This window comes from Oncorhynchus gorbuscha, linkage group LG09, assembly GCF_021184085.1.
Source record: "Oncorhynchus gorbuscha isolate QuinsamMale2020 ecotype Even-year linkage group LG09, OgorEven_v1.0, whole genome shotgun sequence".
NCBI lineage: Eukaryota > Metazoa > Chordata > Actinopteri > Salmoniformes > Salmonidae > Oncorhynchus > Oncorhynchus gorbuscha.
Window position 1 is genome coordinate 23,069,170 of NC_060181.1, and position 22,197 is coordinate 23,091,366.

General features: G+C 42.8%; 1 protein-coding gene across 1 annotated transcript in view; it reads right to left on the minus strand.

Annotated features, from left to right (window-relative positions):
• LOC124043287 (CUB and sushi domain-containing protein 3-like) overlaps positions 1–22,197 on the minus strand; it is a 720,075-nt gene that overhangs the window by 303,785 nt on the left and 394,093 nt on the right. Inside the window, exon 10 of the mRNA XM_046361728.1 lies at positions 18,287–18,408. Within this exon, the coding sequence (XP_046217684.1) occupies positions 18,287–18,408 (122 nt within the window). The remainder of the gene's footprint in view (positions 1–18,286; positions 18,409–22,197) is intronic.

Genomic DNA, 22,197 nt, shown 5'->3' on the forward strand with positions numbered 1-22,197 from the left:
ATAATTAGGGTTGCAGCCAAAAAAACTGCTGACAGCTCTCTCTCTCTCTCTCTCTCTCTCTCTCTCTCTCTCTCTCTCTCTCTCTCTCTCTCTCTCTCTCTCTCTCTCTCTCTCTCTCTCCGTCTCTCTCTCCCTCTCCCTCTCCCTCTCTCCGTCTCTCTCTCCCTCTCCCTCTCCCTCTCCCTCTCCCTCTCCCTCTCCCTCAGGACTAAGACAGGCTCCTCTGTTTTCTCCTAAAGTCTCTTGGGGTATAGGTCCATATGGTGAAACAGAAGAAGAGAAATAACTTCACATTTAATTACACTAATTACACTAATTACACTGTGAACTGTCTACACATTAATACACATCTCGTTGTTTCTTAGAAGAACACTGGGAAGATATTTTACTCAATGGTTAATTGTCTTATGGAGAGTCCCTAGACATACATCACATGCATATTACCAGTATGTATATCAACATTCACAGGTAGATCAGGAAAAATAAATATTTAACTAAACAAACGTGATTTACACGGAGGAAACCAATACCATCAGGACTCTGAATAAATATCACACGATTTAAAGCGTCCCTAACCCAACACCAAATCAATACAAAAATCAGACAAAAGGACTTCTTGATTAAAATACAATTTCCTTTGCTCTCCATGTGATGTAGACCTACAGAACTCTTCTGTGTGTGTCTTGTGTCAGCTAGAGATAATTACATGTCAAAGGTGCTATATGACATACTTACAGATGGATCGGAAGTGTTTTTGTCTGGATTAATAATACAGGGCAGAAAGTCAGAGACGTGTGTGTGTGTGTGTGTGTGTGTGTGTGTGTGTGTGTGTGTGTGTGTGTGTGTGTGTGTGTGTGTGTGTGTGTGTGTGTGTGTGTGTGTGTGTGTGTGTGTGTGTGTGTGTGTGTGTGTGTGTGTGTGTGTGTGTGTGTGTGTGTGTGTGTGTGTGTGTGTGTGTGTGTGTGTGTGTGTGTGTGTGTGTTCTTTTCATTTTATTAACTCATCAAGGATCAAATGGAGACAGCTAGGCCCAGTTGATATGGCAACTGTGCCAGAGAGGGGTTTTGCAGGTGGCTTCTAGTCCTCTCCTCGGGATAGAGTCCCTTCACCTGGTTGATTGATGCTCAAAGAGTTCACCATCCCAGCTCCGAGTAATAAAGCTATGTTTTCAAATGCCGATTACAAAGCATTACTGCCATCACAAAGGTCATCGTTGTGTGTGTGTGTGTGTGTGTGTGTGTGTGTGTGTGTGTGTGTGTGTGTGTGTGTGTGTGTGTGTGTGTGTGTGTGTGTGTGTGTGTGTGTGTGTGTGTGTGTGTGTGTGTGTGTGTGTGTGTGTGTGTGTGTGTGTGTGTGTGTGTGTGTGTGTGTGTGTGTGTGTGTGTGTGTGAGCATGCATGCCTGTGTACTATACACATGCATGTGCACGTGAATGAGTGTGTGAGTGATCATAAAGATTTGTACCAGTGCAAAACCTCTGTTGTATTACAAACAAGGCGGTTGAGGCCACACTATTACACATTAAACGACAAAGCATTGAGCCCAAAAAACCCATATCCTTGTCTTATGACTTGACAATGAACATTTAAAGTCCCAGTGAGGAACACAATGTGGAGAAGGAGGTGTTGACTCACTCACAGAAAGACAGATCTGTCTCTGAGGAGTCAACTGGAGCGGTTTGAATAGGCCTTTATGTAAAAACACAGGTTTTTTAAAGCCTCACAAACCTCTGAGGGGCCCTTCAAACCCGCTAGTAAGCGCAGCGCTCCTCTCATCAGGAAGGACTCGAAGTTAATGTCCTCTCTCAACTGAGACAAATCCCTTATTTAATGTTGTTCAGTCTGCTCCCCGTGTTCGTACCACCAAATGGCTGTTTTCTATGTCAGTATAAGCCATCGTCTCATAGCCATTGTCTTCACTGCTTATGATGTGAATTTCAAACAAGCTACTAAGTCATTATTAAGACTAATAGACATACCGTTTGTCATGCAGACTTGCTAATAACTATTGCCTGACGTGTAGCACACAAAGACAGAAAGAGATATGAAAGATTATCATCAGGTGTTGAAAAATAACCGAGCCGTGCCCAGAGAGGGGTTGTGGATATTGGCAGGTGAGTTGTAGTGTTGTAGTGTTTGTGATGCTGAGGGGGGGGGGGGTGAAGGGTGATTAGACGAAGGGGGACTCTGTCAGTCATGATTCCCACATGCTCATGCTGGGCCGAGAGGGGGCTTAAAGAGAGTGCTTCATACACATACACAACCCTGCCCCAAGCCCATGCCACACACATGGGCCCAATCAGACTCTCATCCATTCCCTGTGACAAAGCACCCAGATCGTTCACACACACTCACACTCATTCATTTCCTCTAGATTAGCCCTCCACACGGATGGGCTGTCTGATTCCCTCTGCCTCTCCATCTCCTCCAGTAGAGTGTTTGTTGTTGTCACGTTAGAGCAGGCAGGAGAGTGTGTGTGGGGGGGAATGTTTTTTTCCAGGCAGAAGTGTTTGTTGTGTGTGTGGTGTTGAGTGCTTTTGTGCAGGCAGGAGTGTTTGTGTGTGTGGTGTTGAGTGTTTTTGTGCAGGCAGGAGTGTTTGTGTGTGTGGTGTTGAGTGCTTTTGTGCAGGCAGGAGTGTTTGTGTGTGTGGTGTTGAGTGTTTTTGTGCAGGCAGGAGTGTTTGTGTGTGTGGTGTTGAGTGTTTTTGTGCAGGCAGGAGTGTTTGTGTGTGTGGTGTTGAGTGTTTTTGTGCAGGCAGGAGTGTTTGTGTGTGTGGTGTTGAGTGTTTTTGTGCAGGCAGGAGTGTTTGTGTGTGTGGTGTTGAGTGCTTTTGTGCAGGCAGGAGTGTTTGTGTGTGTGGTGTTGAGTGTTTTTGTGCAGGCAGGAGTGTTTGTGTGTGTGGTGTTGAGTGTTTTTGTGCAGGCAGGAGTGTTTGTGTGTGTGGTGTTGAGTGTTTTTGTGCAGGCAGGAGTGTTTGTGTGTGTGGTGTTGAGTGTTTTTATTCCGTCTCAGTGTATCATTGCATTGGCAGCACCATTCTCAGTGGAAGCTACTGTAGTGTTTGCTTTGTGTTTGTGAGCAATCTGTTGGGCACTATCTATGGTTTGGATAGAAGTCTATGAAATCTATGAAATACAAACACGCCTTTGTTGGTAATAAAGTCCAGATTGATGCTTGGATTGGTTGCAGAGTATTTACAAAAAGCTTTTGAGGATATTTAAGCACTGACTCCTATTATAGGGAAACCCCCCAGAAACACCACAACCGTATGTGCAGAGACCATCTGTGCCTGCACAATCATTGTGGGATTCAAGTTGGAAATTATTGAATGACTCCTCTGGTTTCATCTCCTCTGGTTTCATTTGGCTGAAAAATTGAAAAAGTAGCTTTTTTAAGGACTAAGGAAGCGTGATCAGAGGAACTGATAAGAATATTTACATGATCACAATCTGCCTTGCCACAGGGAGGCCTTTGAGTCTCAAGATTCAATATTCAATTTTAACTTCAAAAACATAAAAAATGTGTCGGCGTGCGTTTCAACTCCCGGGGGAAGTCTTTTTTTTTTAACTTCCCACAATCCACTAGCACTTCAGGGCTCTGATCTGCCAATCACAAGCCCGGCATGAGAATGAGAGTTACACATCCTCTTTCCCTTGGAACATTTTCAGAAGAGAGTAAAGGTTGGCAGAGGTTGGCAGAGGTGTGTGTTTAAAGATGTTTTCGTGCCCTATGGATCATGTAAAGCTGGTTTCAGAGGTAGTGTGCTGATCAGATTACCAGGACTTACTGAGCTGTACATTAACATCTTCCAGTTGGTTCCCAAAAAAGTTTGTCATCACTATCTCTCGTCTTCCAATGCAGGAATCATCTATCCTCTAGCCCTATTTTCATTCATCGTCATTGTTAACTCTTTATTTCATCTGACAATGGCTAGCAGTTTCTTAATTGTGATAAAAGCAGAACGTTGTCATCAGTTCTTCGAGGCATTACTGAATATATTTAATGTAACAGCTGTTTATTTGCTGAAATTTGTGAAGTTGCCCAGCTATTAAAAGGTACTTTTTGTTTAATTTAAGTTTTACGGTAGTTCCTCAACGCTTTCTCCTCTAATTAGAGAAAGTGACAATAGTGAATGTGGCAATTAGGAAAGAGCCAAAGTCAAATCCCCCGTCTCTAAAGAGTGTTACTTAATATAATAGAAAAATCTGACATGTTTCACTTTCACCTTAAAAGACGACTTTGGGATTTTGACAAATGAGGGCCCTTTATCTACTTCCCCCAGAGTCCATGTACCGAACTTTGAATATGTTTTTTTTAATGCTTAATGTACAGGTAGTTTGTTTTCTTGGACCAACCAGTAATCTAGAGTGAGTGCTGCTGGGGCAGTATTATATCACATGGTCTCTCCTATCATTGCTATGCAGACGACACACAACTAATCTTCTCCTTTCCCCCTTCTGATGACCAGGTGGCGAATCGCATCTCTGCATGTCTGGCAGACATATCAGTGTGGATGACGGATCACCACCTCAAGCTGAACCTCGGCAAGACGGAGCTGCTCTTCCTCCCGGGGAAGGACTGCCCGTTCCATGATCTCGCCATCACGGTTGACAACTCCATTGTGTCCTCCTCCCAGAGCGCTAAGAACCTTGGTGTGATCCTGGACAACACCCTGTCGTTCTCAACCAACATCAAGGCGGTGGCCCGTTCCTGTAGGTTCATGCTCTACAACATCCGCAGAGTACGACCCTGCCTCACACAGGAAGCGGCGCAGGTCCTAATCCAGGCACTTGTCATCTCCCGTCTGGATTACTGCAACTCGCTGTTGGCTGGGCTCCCTGCCTGTGCCATTAAACCCCTTCAACTCATCCAGAACGCCGCAGCCCGTCTGGTGTTCAACCTTCCCAAGTTCTCTCACGTCACCCCGCTCCTCCGTTCTCTCCACTGGCTTCCAGTTGAAGCTCGCATCCGCTACAAGACCATGGTGCTTGCCTACGGAGCTGTGAGGGGAACGGCACCTCAGTACCTCCAGGCTCTGATCAGGCCCTACACCCAAACAAGGGCACTGCGTTCATCCACCTCTGGCCTGCTCGCCTCCCTACCACTGAGGAAGTACAGCTCCCGCTCAGCCCAGTCAAAACTGTTCGCTGCTCTGGCCCCCAATGGTGGAACAAACTCCCTCACGACGCCAGGACAGAGGAGTCAATCAACACCTTCCGGAGACACCTGAAACCCCACCTCTTTAAGGAATACCTAGGATAGGATAAGTATCCCCCCTTTAAGATTTAGATGCACTATTGTAAAGTGACTGTTCCACTGGATGTCATAAGGTGAATGCACCAATTTGTAAGTCGCTCTGGATAAGAGCGTCTGCTAAATGACTTAAATGTAAATGTAAATGTGTTATGGTGTTGTGTGGGGGGTGTCTTCTGAAACAGCTGACGTTTTGCATGCTAGTAGATACCCATAGACTTCCAGTCAGATACCCGTAGACTTCCATTCATTAGCGTTAATGCTAGTTAGCAATTGTGCAAGTAATAGCAACTTCCTTTAAATTGCACACAGATACATACATACAAATGGTATCCACGAGTTCATCTGACTCTCGGGAAGTAGATAAAGATCCCCACTGCCAAAATCCTGAAGTACAGTATGCCTTTAACTGCTTTCCCTAATGATGATATTCCAACAAACCATCAATCTCTGGAGCCAGACCAATGAGGTGATGTAACAGGATTGGATTTGTGCTGGATGGAGCACTTCCTACAAGTGGAGGCTAGATTACTGATATACATTTGCATATGTCAGGTTCATAGCTACTCATAGCTATCTCTCCTTCCTCCCAAAGTGTGCACTTGTTCACGTCACCAAACCAATGCATTTATGTTTGTGGAGAGTAAGTAGTGAACTAGTGTACACTTCAGAAGGAAGGAGAGAACCTACAGTATGAGTACTCTGACTCTTGTCCTTCAAGACAATAATACACATTTGACTAGCAACAGAATTGATGGATATAATAGAATGTGATACATTTGGACTGTTAGCACACACTTAACAGGCAATACGATAACTGTTGTAACATAGCTGTGGCAAGACACCATCTGCAAAGGAAAGGCCTTGCTGCAGCAATGACGTTGTATGCGGCTCTAAACTGGCAGAAGCAGGGCGGCTGTTTAAAACATCGCAAGAGAGCCGCAGCAGAGAGAGAAAGCGAGAGAGAGAGCGAGAGTTAGAGAGCGAGAGAGAGAGAGACAGAGAGAGAGAGAGAGAGGTGGACTAAGGTCTCCAAATTGAATTAAGGCACGACAACCTGCAATACTCTCCCAGCAAGGTTAAAACAGGGAACGCAATGTAAAAAAATTGATGCTCTGAAATTGTGTCTGCCAAAAATAAATGAAGCAATAACGTTTGGTGCTGTAAGCAGCTATTACCCATCTCTTACCTCAAGGAAGAAGGCATCGGGCTCTAACTGCCACTGAGAGGGTGTGACAACGTTTCTATAGGAAACCCTTCCCCTTTTCCCTCAAGTGATTCTCTTGTTTTTTTTGTTTGTTTTTACAGTGTAGTGATCTGAAGCTCATTACATGTTTTCGAGAAGGAATTTCTTTAATTAAGAATACAAGATGTGTCATGCCCTGACCTTTTGGTTTGGTCAGGGCGTGAGTTGGGGTGGGCATTCTATGTTTTTGTGTTCTATGTTTTCTATTTCTGTGTGTTTGGCCGGGTGTCAAAGGCAGCTGTCTATCGTTGTCTCTGATTGAGAACCATAATTAGGTAGCCTTTTCCCACCTGTGTTTTGTGGGTAGTTCTTATCTGTTTTATGTCTTTCTGCACATGACAGGACTGTTTCGGTTTTCGTTCATTCTCTTTGTTATTTTAGTTATTTCAGTGTTCAGTTCAAATAAAGTATGAACGCCTACGACGCTGCGCTTTGGTCCTCTCCTTCCAACAGCCGTTACAAGATGGTTTATCAGAAATTCATTCTATAATATAGAATAAGGAGCAATAAGGCCTCAATGTTTGAAAAAAGACTCTGTATTTGTTAACTAATATTACCAAGTACTTGAGGTAGAATTAGGTTTCCCGGATCCAGTTTAAGCCTATTCCTGGACTAAAAAGCATGCTTCATGGAGAATTTCCATTGGAAGTCAAGTACTAGGCTTATTCTGGGTCCGGGAAACAAGCCCTTACAGTTTTCCGAGATCTTAAAGGATGTGTGTTGTGTTTTAATGTTGTCGAAAGACTAAGTAAATGACCAGAGTAATTGGTATTGTAAGTGGTGACCATAAACTATCATTGACACCATTGACCTTATCAAATCAAATGTTGTTATAGTCAGTGCAGCTAGTTTGGGTACCCTTCATTGACTATTTAGCAGTCTGGCTATTTATATTGCGCTTGCTTGTGTTTATCTTTGACACTCATTGAAATGACCTGGCCCACTTAGTCTTAAAACATTTCAACTCTTTCATAAAACTCAATAAAGAAGCACTAGATTTATTGAAAACAACATGACAAAAACTGTCAGTGTGAAAAGAAAGACCTTTCCACAGTTGTTCTGGCTCAGTCCCAGACCATTCAAAATGGAGGGAAGGAAGAAAACATCTCTATGGCCCACAAGGCTTTCATGCTACCTTCCATCCATCATCGCCATGGGAATATGTCCAAACAATTTCATAACAGGCTTTTGAACATTTTTTTGAGTTTCTTAAAATATAACATTGGAGTAAGAAATGAACTGCCAGGACTGATCCTCGAGGCCCTTTTAGGTTTTATGTTCCTGGCCCTTGCTAGGGACCCTGTCATTGTGCATTGGTATTATCATCTAATAAACTGGAGTGCTTGTGGGTGGCTTCTTTCTTTCTTTCTTCCTTCCTTGAGGTAATCACAGATCTGACATGCCTGTTGAAATCAATGTAAAGATCAGTGATTATCTCAGGGAAAGGAAGAAGAACAGAGAGTATTCAATTGGGGTCTGATTCTTAGTGTGTGTCAGAGGTGCTGCTAGCTTCTGTACCTGTAGACTGGACTACAGTCTCAATGAGTTCGGCTGCAATCCAGATGGTTCTAGAACGTATTTATTATAATATTTCACGAGCGAGGTGTCAGGTGCAGAGAATGTCAGTAGGTGATAAGGAGAATTTGGTTTGTTCTCCTAATTTATGACAGTACAGTAACATTTTAGCCTTGACAAACAATGAGTCCAAATTGGGTATCATTCTTATTAAAAGTTAGAAGGGGCGTATCAGACCTGAGATCAAATAGCATTTTAAATCTTTCAAAAAATGTAGCTGTGCTTGCTTGAGCCTGCCTGGCACAACGGAGTCAATGAAATAGTCCCAAGTGTAAACCCCTCTCTCTTTCTTTCCTCAGAATTAAGCAAACGCTCAATGTGTTTGTGCCCAGGTCTTTCCATATTCTGTTGTGTTACAGTTGTGTTTCAGCCTGCATTTATAATGGATTAATATACATTTTGTGTCACTGCCCTACACACAACACCGCATAATGTCAAAGTGGAATTATGTTTTTAGAATTTGACAAATCAATTAAAAATGAAAAGCTGATATGTTATGTCTTGAGTCAGTAAGTATTGAACCAATTTGTTAAGGCAAGCCTAAATAAGTTCAAGAGTAAAAATGTGGTCACTCAGTCAAGCAGAGAATTTCAAACTTCGATTCAACCACAAAGACCAGGAATGTTTTCCAATGCCTCTGACATTGAACATCCTTGTTGAACATCCTTTTTAGCATGGTGAAGTCATTAATTACACTTTGGATGGTGTATCAATACACCCAGTCACTACAAAGATACAGGCGTCTGTAACGTCGTTCTTTGTTTGTGGAAAGAGAGTCAGACCGAAATGCAGCATGGTAGTTACTCATGACTTTAATGAATGTAGAGCGAAACATGAAATAACTTATACATATACAAAAACAACAAACGGAACGTGAAACCTATTACAGCCTATCTGGTGAAACTACACAGAGACAGGAACAATCACCCACGAAATACAAAGCGAAACCAGGCTACCTAAATACGGTTCCCAATCAGAGACAACGAGAATCACCTGACTCTGATTGAGAACCGCCTCAGGCAGCCAAGCCTATACAACACCCCTAATCAGCCGCGATCCCAAATACTACAAACCCCAATACGAAAATACAATAACATAAACCCATGTCACCCTGGCCTGACCAAATATATAACGAAAACACAAAATACAATGACCAAGGCGTGACAGCGTCCTTCCTAATTCAGTTGCCGGAGGGGAAGGAAACCGCTCAGGGATTTCAACATGAGGCTAATGGTGACTTTAAAACAGTTACATAATTCAATAGCTGTGATAGGAGAAAACTGAGGATGGAGCAACAACATTGTAGCTACTGTTTGCAATAAGGTACTAAAGTAAAACTGAAAAAAATGTGGCAAAGAAATTAACTTTATGTCCTGAATACAAAGCATTATGTTTGGGGCAAATCCAACACATGACATCACTGAGTACCACTCCTCATATTTTCAAGCATGGTCGTGGCTGCATCATGTTCTGGGTATGCTTGCCATCGGCAGAAAGCGATTTTCATTTGAAGTTATAGTGTACTGTTAGCTAGCTAGTGAATGTTAGCTTGTTGGCTTGCTAGCTAACGTTACATGTACGATCTGTGTGGTAATATTCGTATTTCAGAAATCAATTTGCATTGCTAGTTATAGGCTGATGTCAGCTAGCTATCCAACATGGATTTATTTTCCCTGGTTGACACAGACATGCTCAGGAAAGTGACATCACAACTTAAGCCTTCTACCTGCCTTATCAATCCTATCCCTACCCCCTTCTTCAAAACTGTTTTTAATTGCATATAAAAAGTGCAGGCACTTTCCGCACTGCACTAAAAACTGCTATGGTGAAACCACTTCTGAAGAAAAATCATCTAGATTCTTCAGCTCTTAACAATTTTCAGCCAATTTCCAACCTTCTGGAGAATTTGGTGTTCAAATAGCGGGGCTGTAGTGGAGCGGGTCGAGAGTTTCAAGTTCCTTGGTGTCCACATCACCAACAAACTATTATGGTCCAAAAATACCAAGACAGTCAAAAGGATCTGGGAGAGCATCCTGACCGGTTGCATCCCTGCCTGGTATGGCAACTGCTCGGGATCTGACCGTAAGGCGCTACAGATGCGAAAGGCCCAGTACATCACTGGGGCCAAGCTTCCTAGCCTGTGCCCCTGCACACTGTCTCGGTACCGGTGTCCCTCTGTATATAGCCTCATTATTGTTATTTTTATTGTGTTACTTTTTATTATTACCTTTTATTTTAGCCTACTTGGTAAATATCTTCTTGAACTGCACTGTTTGTTAAGGGCTTGTATGTAAGCATTTCAAGGTAAAGTCTACACTTGTTGTATTCAGGGCATGTTGCAAATAAAGTTTGATTTGATGATATACCATTTTGTAGCTCTGAGTCTCTACTTTTATCCAATGTAAAAAACGCAATTTCAAAATGCTTCATATAGTACATTCAGAAAGTATTCAGACCCCTTGACTTTTTCCACAATTTGTTAAATTACAACCTTATTCTAAAATTGATTCAATAAGTTTTTTTCCCTCCTCAATCTACACACAGTACTCCATAATGACAAAGCGAGAACAGGTTTTTAGACATAATTGCAAATGTATTACAAATAGAAAACAGAAATACCTTACTTAAATAAGTAGTCATGAATATTGCTATGAGACTCCAAATTGAGCCCAGGTGCATCCTGTTTCCATTGATCATCCATGAGATGTTTTTACAACTGGATTTGAGTCCACCTGTGGCAAATTCAATTGATTGGACATGATTTGGATAGGCACTCATCTGTCTATATAAGATCCCACAGTTGACAGTGCATGTCAGAACAAAAGCCACAAGGTCGAAGGAATTGTCCAGCTCCGAGACAGGATTGTGTCAAGGCACAGGTCTGGGGAAGGGTTCCCAAAAAATGTCTGCAGCATTGAAGGTCCTCAAGAAGAGAGTGGCCTCCATCATTCTGAAATGGAAGAAGTTTGGAACCCCCAAAACTTTTCCCAGAGCTGGCTGCACGGCCAAAATGAGCAATCGGGGGAGAAGAGCCTTGGTCAAGGAGGTGACCAAGAACCTGATGGTCACTCTAACAGAGCTCCAGAGTTCCTTTGTGCAGATGGGTGAACCTTCCAGAAGGACAACCATATCTGCAGCACTCCACCAATCAGGACGCTATGGTAGAGTGGCCTGACGGAAGCCAATCCTCAGTAAAAGGCACATGACAGCCCGCTTGGAGTTCTCCAAAAGGCACCTAAAGGACTCAGACCATGAGAAACAAGACTCTCTGATCTGATGAAACTAAGATTGAACTCGTTGGCCTGAATGTCAAATGTCACGTCTGGAGGAAACCTTGCACCATTCTGCACCAGATGAAGAATGGTGATGGCAGCATCATTCTGTGGGGATGTTTTTCAGCGGCAGGGACTGGGAGACTTGTCAGGATCAAGGGACAGATGAATGGAGGAAAGTATAGAGAGATCCTTAATGAAAACCTGCTCCAGAGTGCTCAGGACCTCAAACTGGGGCGAAGGTTCACTGTCCAACAGGACAAAGACTCTATGCACACAGCCAGTACAATGCAGGAGTGGCTTCAGGACAAGTCTCTGAATGTCCTTGAGTGGGCCAGCCAGAGCCGGGACTTGAACCCGATCGAACATCTCTGGAGAAACCTGAAAATCGCTGTGCAGATACACTTCTCCCTCCAAATGAAAGAGTTTGAGAGAATATGCAGAGAAGAATAGGAGAAACTCCCCAAATACAGGTGTGCCAAGCTTGTAGTGTCATACCCAAGAAGACTCGAGGCCGTAATACCTGCCAAAGGCGCTTCAACAAAGTACAAAGGAGTAAAGGTTCTGAATACATAGGTAAATGTTACAGTTGAAGTCGGAAGTTTACATACACTGAGATTGGAGTCATTAAAACTCGTTTTCAACCACTCCACAAATTTCTTGTTAACAAACTATAGTTTTGGCAAGTCGGTTAGGACATCTACTTTGTGCAAGACACAAGTAATTTTTCCATCAATTGTTTACAGACAGATTATTTCACTGGAATATTCACTGTATCACAATTCCAGTGGGCCAGAAGTTTACATACACTAAATTGACTGTGCCTTTAAACAGATTGGAATATTCCAGGAAATTATGTCATGGCTTTAGAAGCATCTGATAGTCTAATTGACATAATTTGAGTCAATTGGAGGTGTACCTGTGGATGAATTTTAAGGCCTACATTAAAACGCAGTGCCTCTTTGCTTGACATTATGGGAAAGAAAAATATGCCAAGACCTCAGAAAAATAATTGTAGACTCCATAAGTCTGGTTCATCCTTGGGAGCAATTTCCAAACGGCTGAAGGTACCACGTTCATCTGTACAAACAATAGTAGGCAAGTATAAACACCATGGGACCACGCAGCCGTCATACCTCTCAGGAAGCAGACACGTTCTGTCTCCTAGAGATGAACGCACTTTGGTGCGAAAAGTGCAATCCCAGAACAACACCAAAGGACCTTGATAAGATGCTGGAGGAAACAGGTAAAAAAAGTATCTATATCCACAGTAAAACATGTCCTATATCAACATAACATGAAAGGCCGCTCAGCAATGAAGAAGCCACTGCTCCAAAACCTCCATAAAAAAAGCCAAACTACGGTTTGCAACTGCACATGGGGACAAAGATCGTACTTTTTGGAGAAATGTCCTTTGGTCTGATGAAACAAAAAGAGAACTGTTTGGCCATAATGACCATCGTTATGTTTGGAGGAAAAGGGGGGGTGCTTGCAAGCGAAAGAACACCATCCCAACCGTGAAGCACGGGGGTGTCAGCATAATGTTATGGGGGTGCTTTGCTGCAGGAGGGACTGGTTTACTTCAGAAAATAGATGGCATCATGAGGGTGGAAAATTATGTGGATATATTGAAGCAACATCTCAAGACATCAGTCAGGTAGTCAAGGCTTGGTCGCAAATGGGTCTTCTAAATGGACAATGACACCAAGTATACTTCCAAAGTTGTGGTAAAATGGCTTAAGGACAACAAAGTCAAGGTATTGGAGTGGCCATCACAAAGCCCTTGACCTAAATCCTATAGAAAATGTATGTGCGAGCAAGGAGGCCTCTAAACCTGATTCAGTTACACCAGCTCTGTCAGGAGGAATGGGCCAAAATTCACCCAACTTATTGTGGGAAGCTTGTGAAAGGCTATCCAAAATTTTTGACCCAAGTTAAACAATTTAAAGGCACTGCTACCAAATACTAATTGAGTGTATGTAAACTTCTGACCCACTGGGAATGTGGTGAAAGAAATAAAAGCTGAAATAAATCATTCTCTCTACTATTACTCTGACATTTCACATTCTTAAAATAAAGTGGTGATCCTAACTGACCTAAGACAGGACATTTTTACTAGGATTACATTTCAGGAATTGTGAAAAACTGAATTTAAATATGTTTGGCTAAGCTGTATGTAAACTTCAGACTTCAAATATATTTCAGTTATTTTTTAAATGTATTTTTGACAATTTCTAAAAACCTGTATTTGCTTTGCCATTATGGGGTATTGTGTTGATTGTGTATTGTGGGGTATTGTGTTGATGATTGATGAGGAAAAACAACAATTACATTTTAGAATAAGGCTGTAACGTAACAAAATGTGGAAAAAGTCAAGGGGTCTGAATACTTTCCGAATGCACTGTAAGACTGAATCGAGGTTGTCGGTTTCAAATATACACTGGAGTTTCTTACCAAGATGACATTGAATGTTCCTGAGTGGCATAGTTACAGTTTTGAATTATATCGGCTTGAAAATATATGACAAGACTTGAAAATGGCTGTCTGGCATTGATCAACAACCAACTTGACAGAGCTTGAAGAATAATGTACAAATATTTTACAATCCAGGTGTGCAAAACTCTTAGAGACTTACCCAGGAAGACTCACACCTGTAGTTGCTGATTCTGACATATACTGACTCAGGGTTGTGATTACTTATGTAAATGAATACTTTCTGAAGGTACTGCATATGGCATATGGGGCATGCGTATACAGTAATTCAGCTAATATGTACATATTTGTCCAACAGACTACTGTTTGGTGCTATCTAGAACCTAAAAGGGTTATTTTGCTGTCCCCACAGGATAATCCTTTGAATAAATAAATGGTTCCAGGTATAACAGTTTTGTGTTCCAAGTAGAACCCTTTCCACAAAAGGTTCTACTTGGAACCATCAGGGTTCTCCAATGGGGACAGTCGAATAACCCTTTCGTAAGCCTTTTTTCTAAGAGAGTTCAAAGATAACATCAATGAATACATATCGCTAGAACTAAGACTACATACGAACTTTAGTCTGCCTGGTGATTCATTCTGGTTGGATGTTCCATATTAATATTTTATCGCCCTCATTCTGCTGTTAAGGGCGCTGCTGTTTGATATTTGCTCTGGGTAGTGACATGTTTAATTGTACCTGAATCCTCCAGTCATCGCCTGTGGATAAATAGATGTCACTACTCATATCAATTACAAGGCGTGCTGCAGCCCCTGGGTCTTGGGAGACAGCGATCGCAGGGTTCCGCCATCCTCTTTTATTACAAATGTGGATATGAGCTAAATCAATCCAGATGCCATGTGGGGCTGCTGTGTGTGTTCATCACCAACAGCTCCCTGTAGATGGCTCCTCCTTCCCCTCTATGACAGCCCTCCTCCACTCCCTCTTCCTTCCGCCCGCCCTCACTCGCTAACTCTTTCATTCAGTCTCTCTCTCTCTCTCTCTCTCTCTCTCTCTCTCTCTCTCTCTCTCTCTCTCTCTCTCTCTCTCTCTCTCTCTCTCTCTCTCTCTCTCCTTCTGCCTCTCTCTTTCTTTCTCTCTCTCACTCTCCCTGCCACTCTCTCTCTCTCCTTCCTGAGCACACCTTAGAGGTGAACAGACTGCAGAGCCACAGTGTGGGAACAGCAGCACAGTGTATGGCCCCATAAAACCAGAAGAACCCTCGACCCCCCCAATCACCAACCTTCTGGAGGACAAACATATGCACACGCACATACACATATGCACGCAAAAACACACACAAACACCCATTCAGACACACACACACACACACACACACACACACACACACACACACACACACACACACACACACACACACACACACACACACACACACACACACACACACACACACACACACACACACACACACACACACACACACACACACACACACACACACACACACACACTGCAGCGCTCTAGTGAGCACATATCAAAGCAGTGAATTAATCTCAAGCACAGCCATAAAAGAAGGAACACCACAAATAAAAAGAGACACCTGCCACCAGTATAACTACAGTAACTAGCAAATACCATCATCCAGCCCCACATAAAAAAAGCTTGTCGGGCCTTGAGGCACCGCTGCATGTACTGTCCAGCTGGGATGATGGTGTGAAAGGACAGAGGAGAGAAAGAGAGAGAGAGGGCAGAGGTGAGAGAGAGAGAGGGCAGAGGAGAGAGAGAGAGAGAGAGAGAGAGAGAGAAAAAGAAAGAAAGAAAGAAAGAAAGAAAGAAAGAAAGAAAGAAAGAAAGAAAGAGGGCAGAGGCGGATCATATGGGAGGCCAGGAGGCGCGCGTTATGGCTGCATGAGCCAGAGAACATGTTTGCTTAGGCTCAACAGCATCTCGGCAGGCAGGCGACCCTGAGAGATGTAGGCAGTGAGGCTGGAATAAAAATCATAGAGCAGGAGGGGGAGGAAGAGGATGTGAGGAGGTATGCAGCGGTAGTGGCAGCCCACCCCTTCACGTTCCCTTTACTGGACCTTTACTATGTCCCCAATGGCACCCTATTCCCAATTGGCCCTGGTAAAAAGGAGTGCACTATATAGGGAATAGGGTGCATTTGGGATGTGGTCACTGACTGATAATCCTCTCAGAAGCTAGGGCTGGGACTATAGAGCAATAAATAATAAAAACAGTTTTTTGTAGAATTAATATTATATTACAGTGTCTTTAATTTAATCCTCATTCAAAAGAAAAGAACAAACACCGGCTGGTCTTTTTCGAAACTATAAAATATGCCTGTCAAAAAAGTATGTTGTTTCAGAAATATTTTTTCTTGTTTACCTTCTAGCAAAAAGATCAATGAGAAAAGCCCTCTGTAAGATACAACCTATTGTACTGTAACTCATTATCTTCACAGGCTGTCCAACCTGACACTCATTAGCATTGTCATCTTATCACCACTGCTATCATCCATGCATCCCATTCAATGAAACCACCCTTCCTCCCTGTCCCTGTCTCTCTCTACCTCTTCCTCCCCGTCTCCCTTTACCTCTCCCTCCCACCCTGCAGATTGCTCGTTGAGAGCAATTGAAATGACCAGAGTATTTGGTTTTGTAAGGGGTGACTATAAACAATCATTGACACCATTGACATTCATTGGCCCAACGGGTTTTATGGGGAGTCGGTTAGCTGCATTTGTATTTGTATTTATTATGGATCCCCATTAGTTCCTGCCAAGGCAGCAGCTACTCTTCCTGGGGTCAAGTAAAATTGAGGCAGTTATACAATTTTAAAAACATTATTTTGTATTTCACAACAGATTTCACAACACATTAAGTGTGTGACCTTAGGCCATTACTACCACATACACTACATGACCCAAAGTATGTGGACACCTGCTCATCCCCCCTTTGCCGCTAAAACAGCCGCCACTCTTCTGGGGAGGCTTTCCACTAGATGTTGGAACATTGCTGCGGGGACTTGCTTCCATTCAGCCACAAGAGCATTAGTGAGGTCGGACACGCCTGGCTCGCAGTCAGCGTTCCAATTCATCCCAAAGGTGTTCGATGGGGTTGAGGTCAGTGCTCTGTGCAGGCCAGTCAAGTTCTTCCACACCAATCTCGACAAACCATTTCCATATGGACCTCGCTTTGTGCACGGGGGCATTGTCATGCTGAACAGGAAAGGGCCTTCCCCAAACTGTTGCCACAAAGTTGGAAGCACAGAATGGTCTAGAATGTTATTGTATGCTGTAGCATTAACGTTTCCCTTCACTGGAACTAAGGGGCCAAGCCCAAACCACGAAAAGCAGCCCCAGACCAATATTCCTCCTCCACCAAACTTTACAATTGCACTACATTGGGGTAGGTAGCGTTCTCCTGGCATCTGCCAAACCCAGATTTGTTCGTCAGACTGCCAACGGCGCCGAGCTTTATACCACTCCAGCTGACGCTTGTTATTGCGCATTGTGATTTTAGGCTTGTGTGCGGCTGCTCGGCCATGGAAACCCATTTCATGAAGGTCCCGATGAACAGTTCTTGTACTGACGTTGCAGTGAGTGTTGCAACCGAGGACAGCCAATTTTTACAAGCGACGCACTTCAGCACTTGGCGGCCCCGTTCTGTGAGCTTGTGTAGCCTACCACTTCACAATAACAGCACTTACAGCTGACCCGAGGCAGCTCTAGCAGGGCAAAAATTTGACGAACTGACTTGTTGGAAAGATGGCATCCTATGACAGTGCCAGTTGAAAGTCACTGAGCTCTTCAGTAAGGCTATTTTACTGCCAATGTTTTTCCTATGGAGATTGCATGGTGGTGTGCTCAATTTTATACACCTGTCAGCATCGGGTGTGGCTGAATTAACCGAATCCACAAATATTTTGGTATATATAGTGTATCTACAACACAAAATCCATGTCTACGTGTGTGTATAGTGTGCATGTTATCATGTGTGTGCGTGTGCATGCATGTGTCTGTGCCAGTGTGTGTGTCTCTTCACAGTCACCGCTGTTGCATAAGGTGTATTTTTATCTGTTTTTTAAATCTGTTTTTACTGCTTGTATGAGTTACTTGATATCGAATTGAGTTCTATGTAGTCATGGCTCTATGTAGTACTATGCACCTCCCATAGTCTGTTCTGGACTTGAGGACTGTGACAGTACGGTAGTATCGGCAGCCTAGCCTCTCTCTGTCTCTCTCTCTCTCTCTCTCTCTCTCTCTCTCTCTCTCTCTCTCTCTCTCTCTCTCTCTCTCTCTCTCTCTCTCTCTCTCTCTCTCTCTCTCTCTCTCTCTCTCTCTCTCTCTCTCTCTCTCTCTCTCTCTCTCTCTCTCTCTCTCTCTCTCTCTCTCTCTCTCTCTCTCTCTCTCTCTCTCTCTCTCTCTCTCTCTCTCTCTCTCTCTCTCTCGGCTAGCAGTGTGATAGTGGATGGACTGAACAGTAGTAAAGTCTGGCCTACCTTGTTGGGGTTGGTGGCCGTAAGTATCCAGACACACTGAGCGTTGGACTCATACTGGATGGGGAAGTTGGGCGAAGTGAATGTACCAGAAGGACCTTGAAGGTTAGAGCCGCATGTTTTCACTGTGAAAGAGAAAGAGGAAAATAAAGAAATTAAGGAAGGTTATTCATTTGGAGCCTGACATTTATCATCCTGACAAACACAAAAGTTGTGGTTAATTGGAGACAGATTTTGCCAAATGCTGTGTGTGTGTGATTACGTGCATGTGTAGGTAGTCGCTTTAGCTGTATTGATTTGGCTCACATTGAATGCTCGTATTAATGAAATATCGTCAAGACACCAGGGCCCCTTTGCTTGGGCTATATTCAACTCATAATTATACTTCAACATATTCTCAATAGAGCCTGCTGCTATCTGAACTAGAACAAGTAATTTAAGGCCAGGGTTTCTGTTGTCATGAATTAGCAATATCATTTTATACTCAGATGACTAATTTCATGACAGCTGAACAAGTTAAACTCTGTGCAAATGAAAAAAAAACACCAAGGCCTTATTCATGATCTTAATGGAGAAACACCAGTCATTATTTGTTAAATACAGACACGGCTTGTCTGTGTCCCGTCTGTCCTGCCTGTCTTCCAAATGCACTGACAGCTATGAAGGATTACCGGGCTTGCGGCTAACACAGCTAAAAAAGAGTTTCTGGAATATTAATCTGGAATAGGACAGTACTGTGACTATAAAGTCTGTGTTATTGGTGCCGTTCATCAGCGACGATGCCAAAGTGACAATGTTGTGACGGAGTCTCAAATAGCACCCTATTTCCTATTTAGTGCACTACTTTAAAAAAAGGGCCCATACCCTTCCTATTACATACTATAGACATCAGGTTTCTGACAGTCTCTGACATCTTGATTGCTTTTGAAAATAAATAAGTCATTATTTCTGTATGTAGCAAGGTGGCAACACCGATGACTCTGTAGACCCCTCAGGTATAATCCACACTCTGCTGGTCTGCTCAGAAAGTCACTGGCACATTGGGACAAACAGCATCACAAGTAGCCTTGAATACAGTGCACTATACGGTCACACATAACGCAGAAACTTTAAAGCACTTGGGTTAATTCAAGAAACCTTACATTGGGTCCATTTACACAAGAGGTCAGATAAAGTCCAAAAATGGTTTTGGGTAATATCAAATACCACTACTGCTACTTCATCTACCAGGTAGACTCCCTTCACTGGTAGATGTTTCCCCTTTATGTGTGGGCAGTAGTTTGTAGGTACCTTGTTACCATTGCTATGGCAGATTCCATTGAATTTCAAACATAGATTTGACATCCAGGGCCAGACATGGAGTACTTCCGGTATCAACCACATAACTACAATGAGTAAAACGGGCCTCCCCATTCAAGTCAATGATGCCATAATGTGTGGACTAGCAGCCACTTTGAGTGTACTCATAGGATTAAAGCAGGAAGTAAAAGTAGAAAGTGTCCCATTCAGCCTCTACTTTATTAACATGATTCATTCTATTTCAATAGGATTAACCCAGGAGAGATGAGGAAGTGTTTCAGTAATACTACAAGCCAATGAGCAAGCAGAGAATGTCATTCCTGGGTATTTATAATGTCCGAGTCGTCCTCATAATAAGAGATGTGAACAACTGTCACTTTGGAGGTTATGTAAAATCCTTGAGCTGGTGGGCTACAATACAACAAATGTCACCGGGCTCTTTAATCATCCAGTCCCCACACTAATGTTTAAAATACAGGAAATAATAGACATGGAGTCGATCAACTATCTCATCAGCCTTAGCTATGAGAGCAATGGCATTCCCACTGTGTGTCTGTAAGGGGAATACGATTTCTTCTTCTCAATACGACTTTGCTAATTAGCCTTCATTTGTTTAATAAACGCAACACACTTGCTATTACAATCTCATCTTGGGAGAGAAATAACAGATCCGCACCGAAAAAGCGAGGGAGAAAGAGATACAGACAGAGCCCTCGATAGAGAGAGAGAGAGAGAGAGAGAGAGAGAGAGAGAGAGAGAGAGAGAGAGAGAGAGAGAGAGAGAGAGAGAGAGAGAGAGAGAGAGAGAGAGAGAGAACAGAGCACCAATGAATAGTTAAATTGAAATTCATGATTAACTCTGCATACCCTTGGGCTGTCCTGAAAATATAGATCTAGGCAATTTTCTGCATGATTTCAAGTGGCATCTTCCTTAATTAGTTTGTACAGCCTTTAGCCGCAGGAACAAACAGACATGTGGGTGACAGCCAGCCAGTGATTTAGTGGCCAGCTAAAGGTCAGGGTACCACGGCGAGAAAGAAAGTGCCGTAGAGGAAGGGAGGGGAGGAGAGGTGGGTGGGTCGGTGGGTGGGTGGGTGGGTGGAGGTGTGACGGGATCGGGGATTGTGACACAAACACAGGGAACAAACATACACAATGGGCTCAGGGAGGGAGGTGAGAATCAGGGGATTTATTCTGTGATAGTATGGTGCTGTGGAACGTGGTATATGTGTGTGTGTGTGTCTCTCTCTCTCTCTCTCTCTCTCTCTCTCTCTCTCTCTCTCTCTCTCTCTCTCTCTCTCTCTCTCTCTCTCTCTCTCTCTCTCTCTCTCTCTCTCTCTCTCTCTCTCTCTCTCTGTTTGTACATATGCCAGCTTGTGTGTATGTACACTGAACAACAATATAAATGCAAAATGTAAAGTGTTGGTCCCATGTTTCATGAGCTGAAATAAAAGATCCCTGTAATTTTCCATATGCATAATTTTCCAAAAACGTATTTCTCTCACATTTTGTACACTAATTTGTTTACATCCCTGTTCGTGAGCATTTCTCATTTTCCAAGATAATCCATCCACCTGACAGTTGTGGCATATCAAGAAGCTGATTAAACAGCATGATCATTACACATGTGCACCTTGTGCTGGGGACAATAAAAAGACACTCTTAAATGTGCAGTTTTGTCACATAACACAATGCCACAGACTCAAATGTTGAAGGAGCGTGCAATTGGCATGTCCACCAGAGTTGTTGCCAGAGAATTAAATGTTCATTTCTCTACCATAAGACAACCTCAGACCACGTGTATGGCGTCGTGTGGGTGAGCGGTTTGCTGATGTCAACTTTGTGAATAGAGTACCCCTTGGTGACAGTGGGGTTATGGTATGGGCAGGCATAAGCTACGGACCATGAACACAATTTCATACTATCGATAGAAATTAGAATCCACAGAAATACCGTGATGAGATTCTGTGGCCAATTGTGAGGCCCATTTCTTTTAAGGTATCTGTGACCAACAGATGCATATCTGTATTCCGAGTCAGGGTTGGGTAGGTTACTTTCTAAATGTAATCCGTTACAGTTACTAGTTACCTGTCCAAAACTGTAATCAGTAAAGTAACTTTTGGATTACCCAAACTCAGTAACGTAATCTGATTACATGTATATGACTTTCCCCTTAACAGGCATTAGAAGAAGACAATTGTTATCAATTGAACGGCATCTATTGCAGGATAAATGTTAAAGTTGACATATCTGGCCATATATGGTTGTTAAATTTGACTTAATGGGTTGGTTATGTAGACTTCTTCGAACCCATCACTTTCTGCTACACACTGTATAATAATACGATTCAATTATATCTTTACATTAACAACCAAAGTCTATCATAATTCCAGTCATTCCAATATATTTCATACCCCTTGATCTTCAAGAATAGGATTTGGAAATATGAAAGTATAGATTAGACAAATTTTGTTTTGGAGGACTGATTGAGCATGAAAAATAAATGCCGCTCAAATGACATGCTTTGAAGGAAAAGTGCTTTTATTAGAATGTCAGCCCTACTCTGTTGTTTATGATTTTGTTGTCAGATATTTAAAGGAGGACTGATTTTTGAAA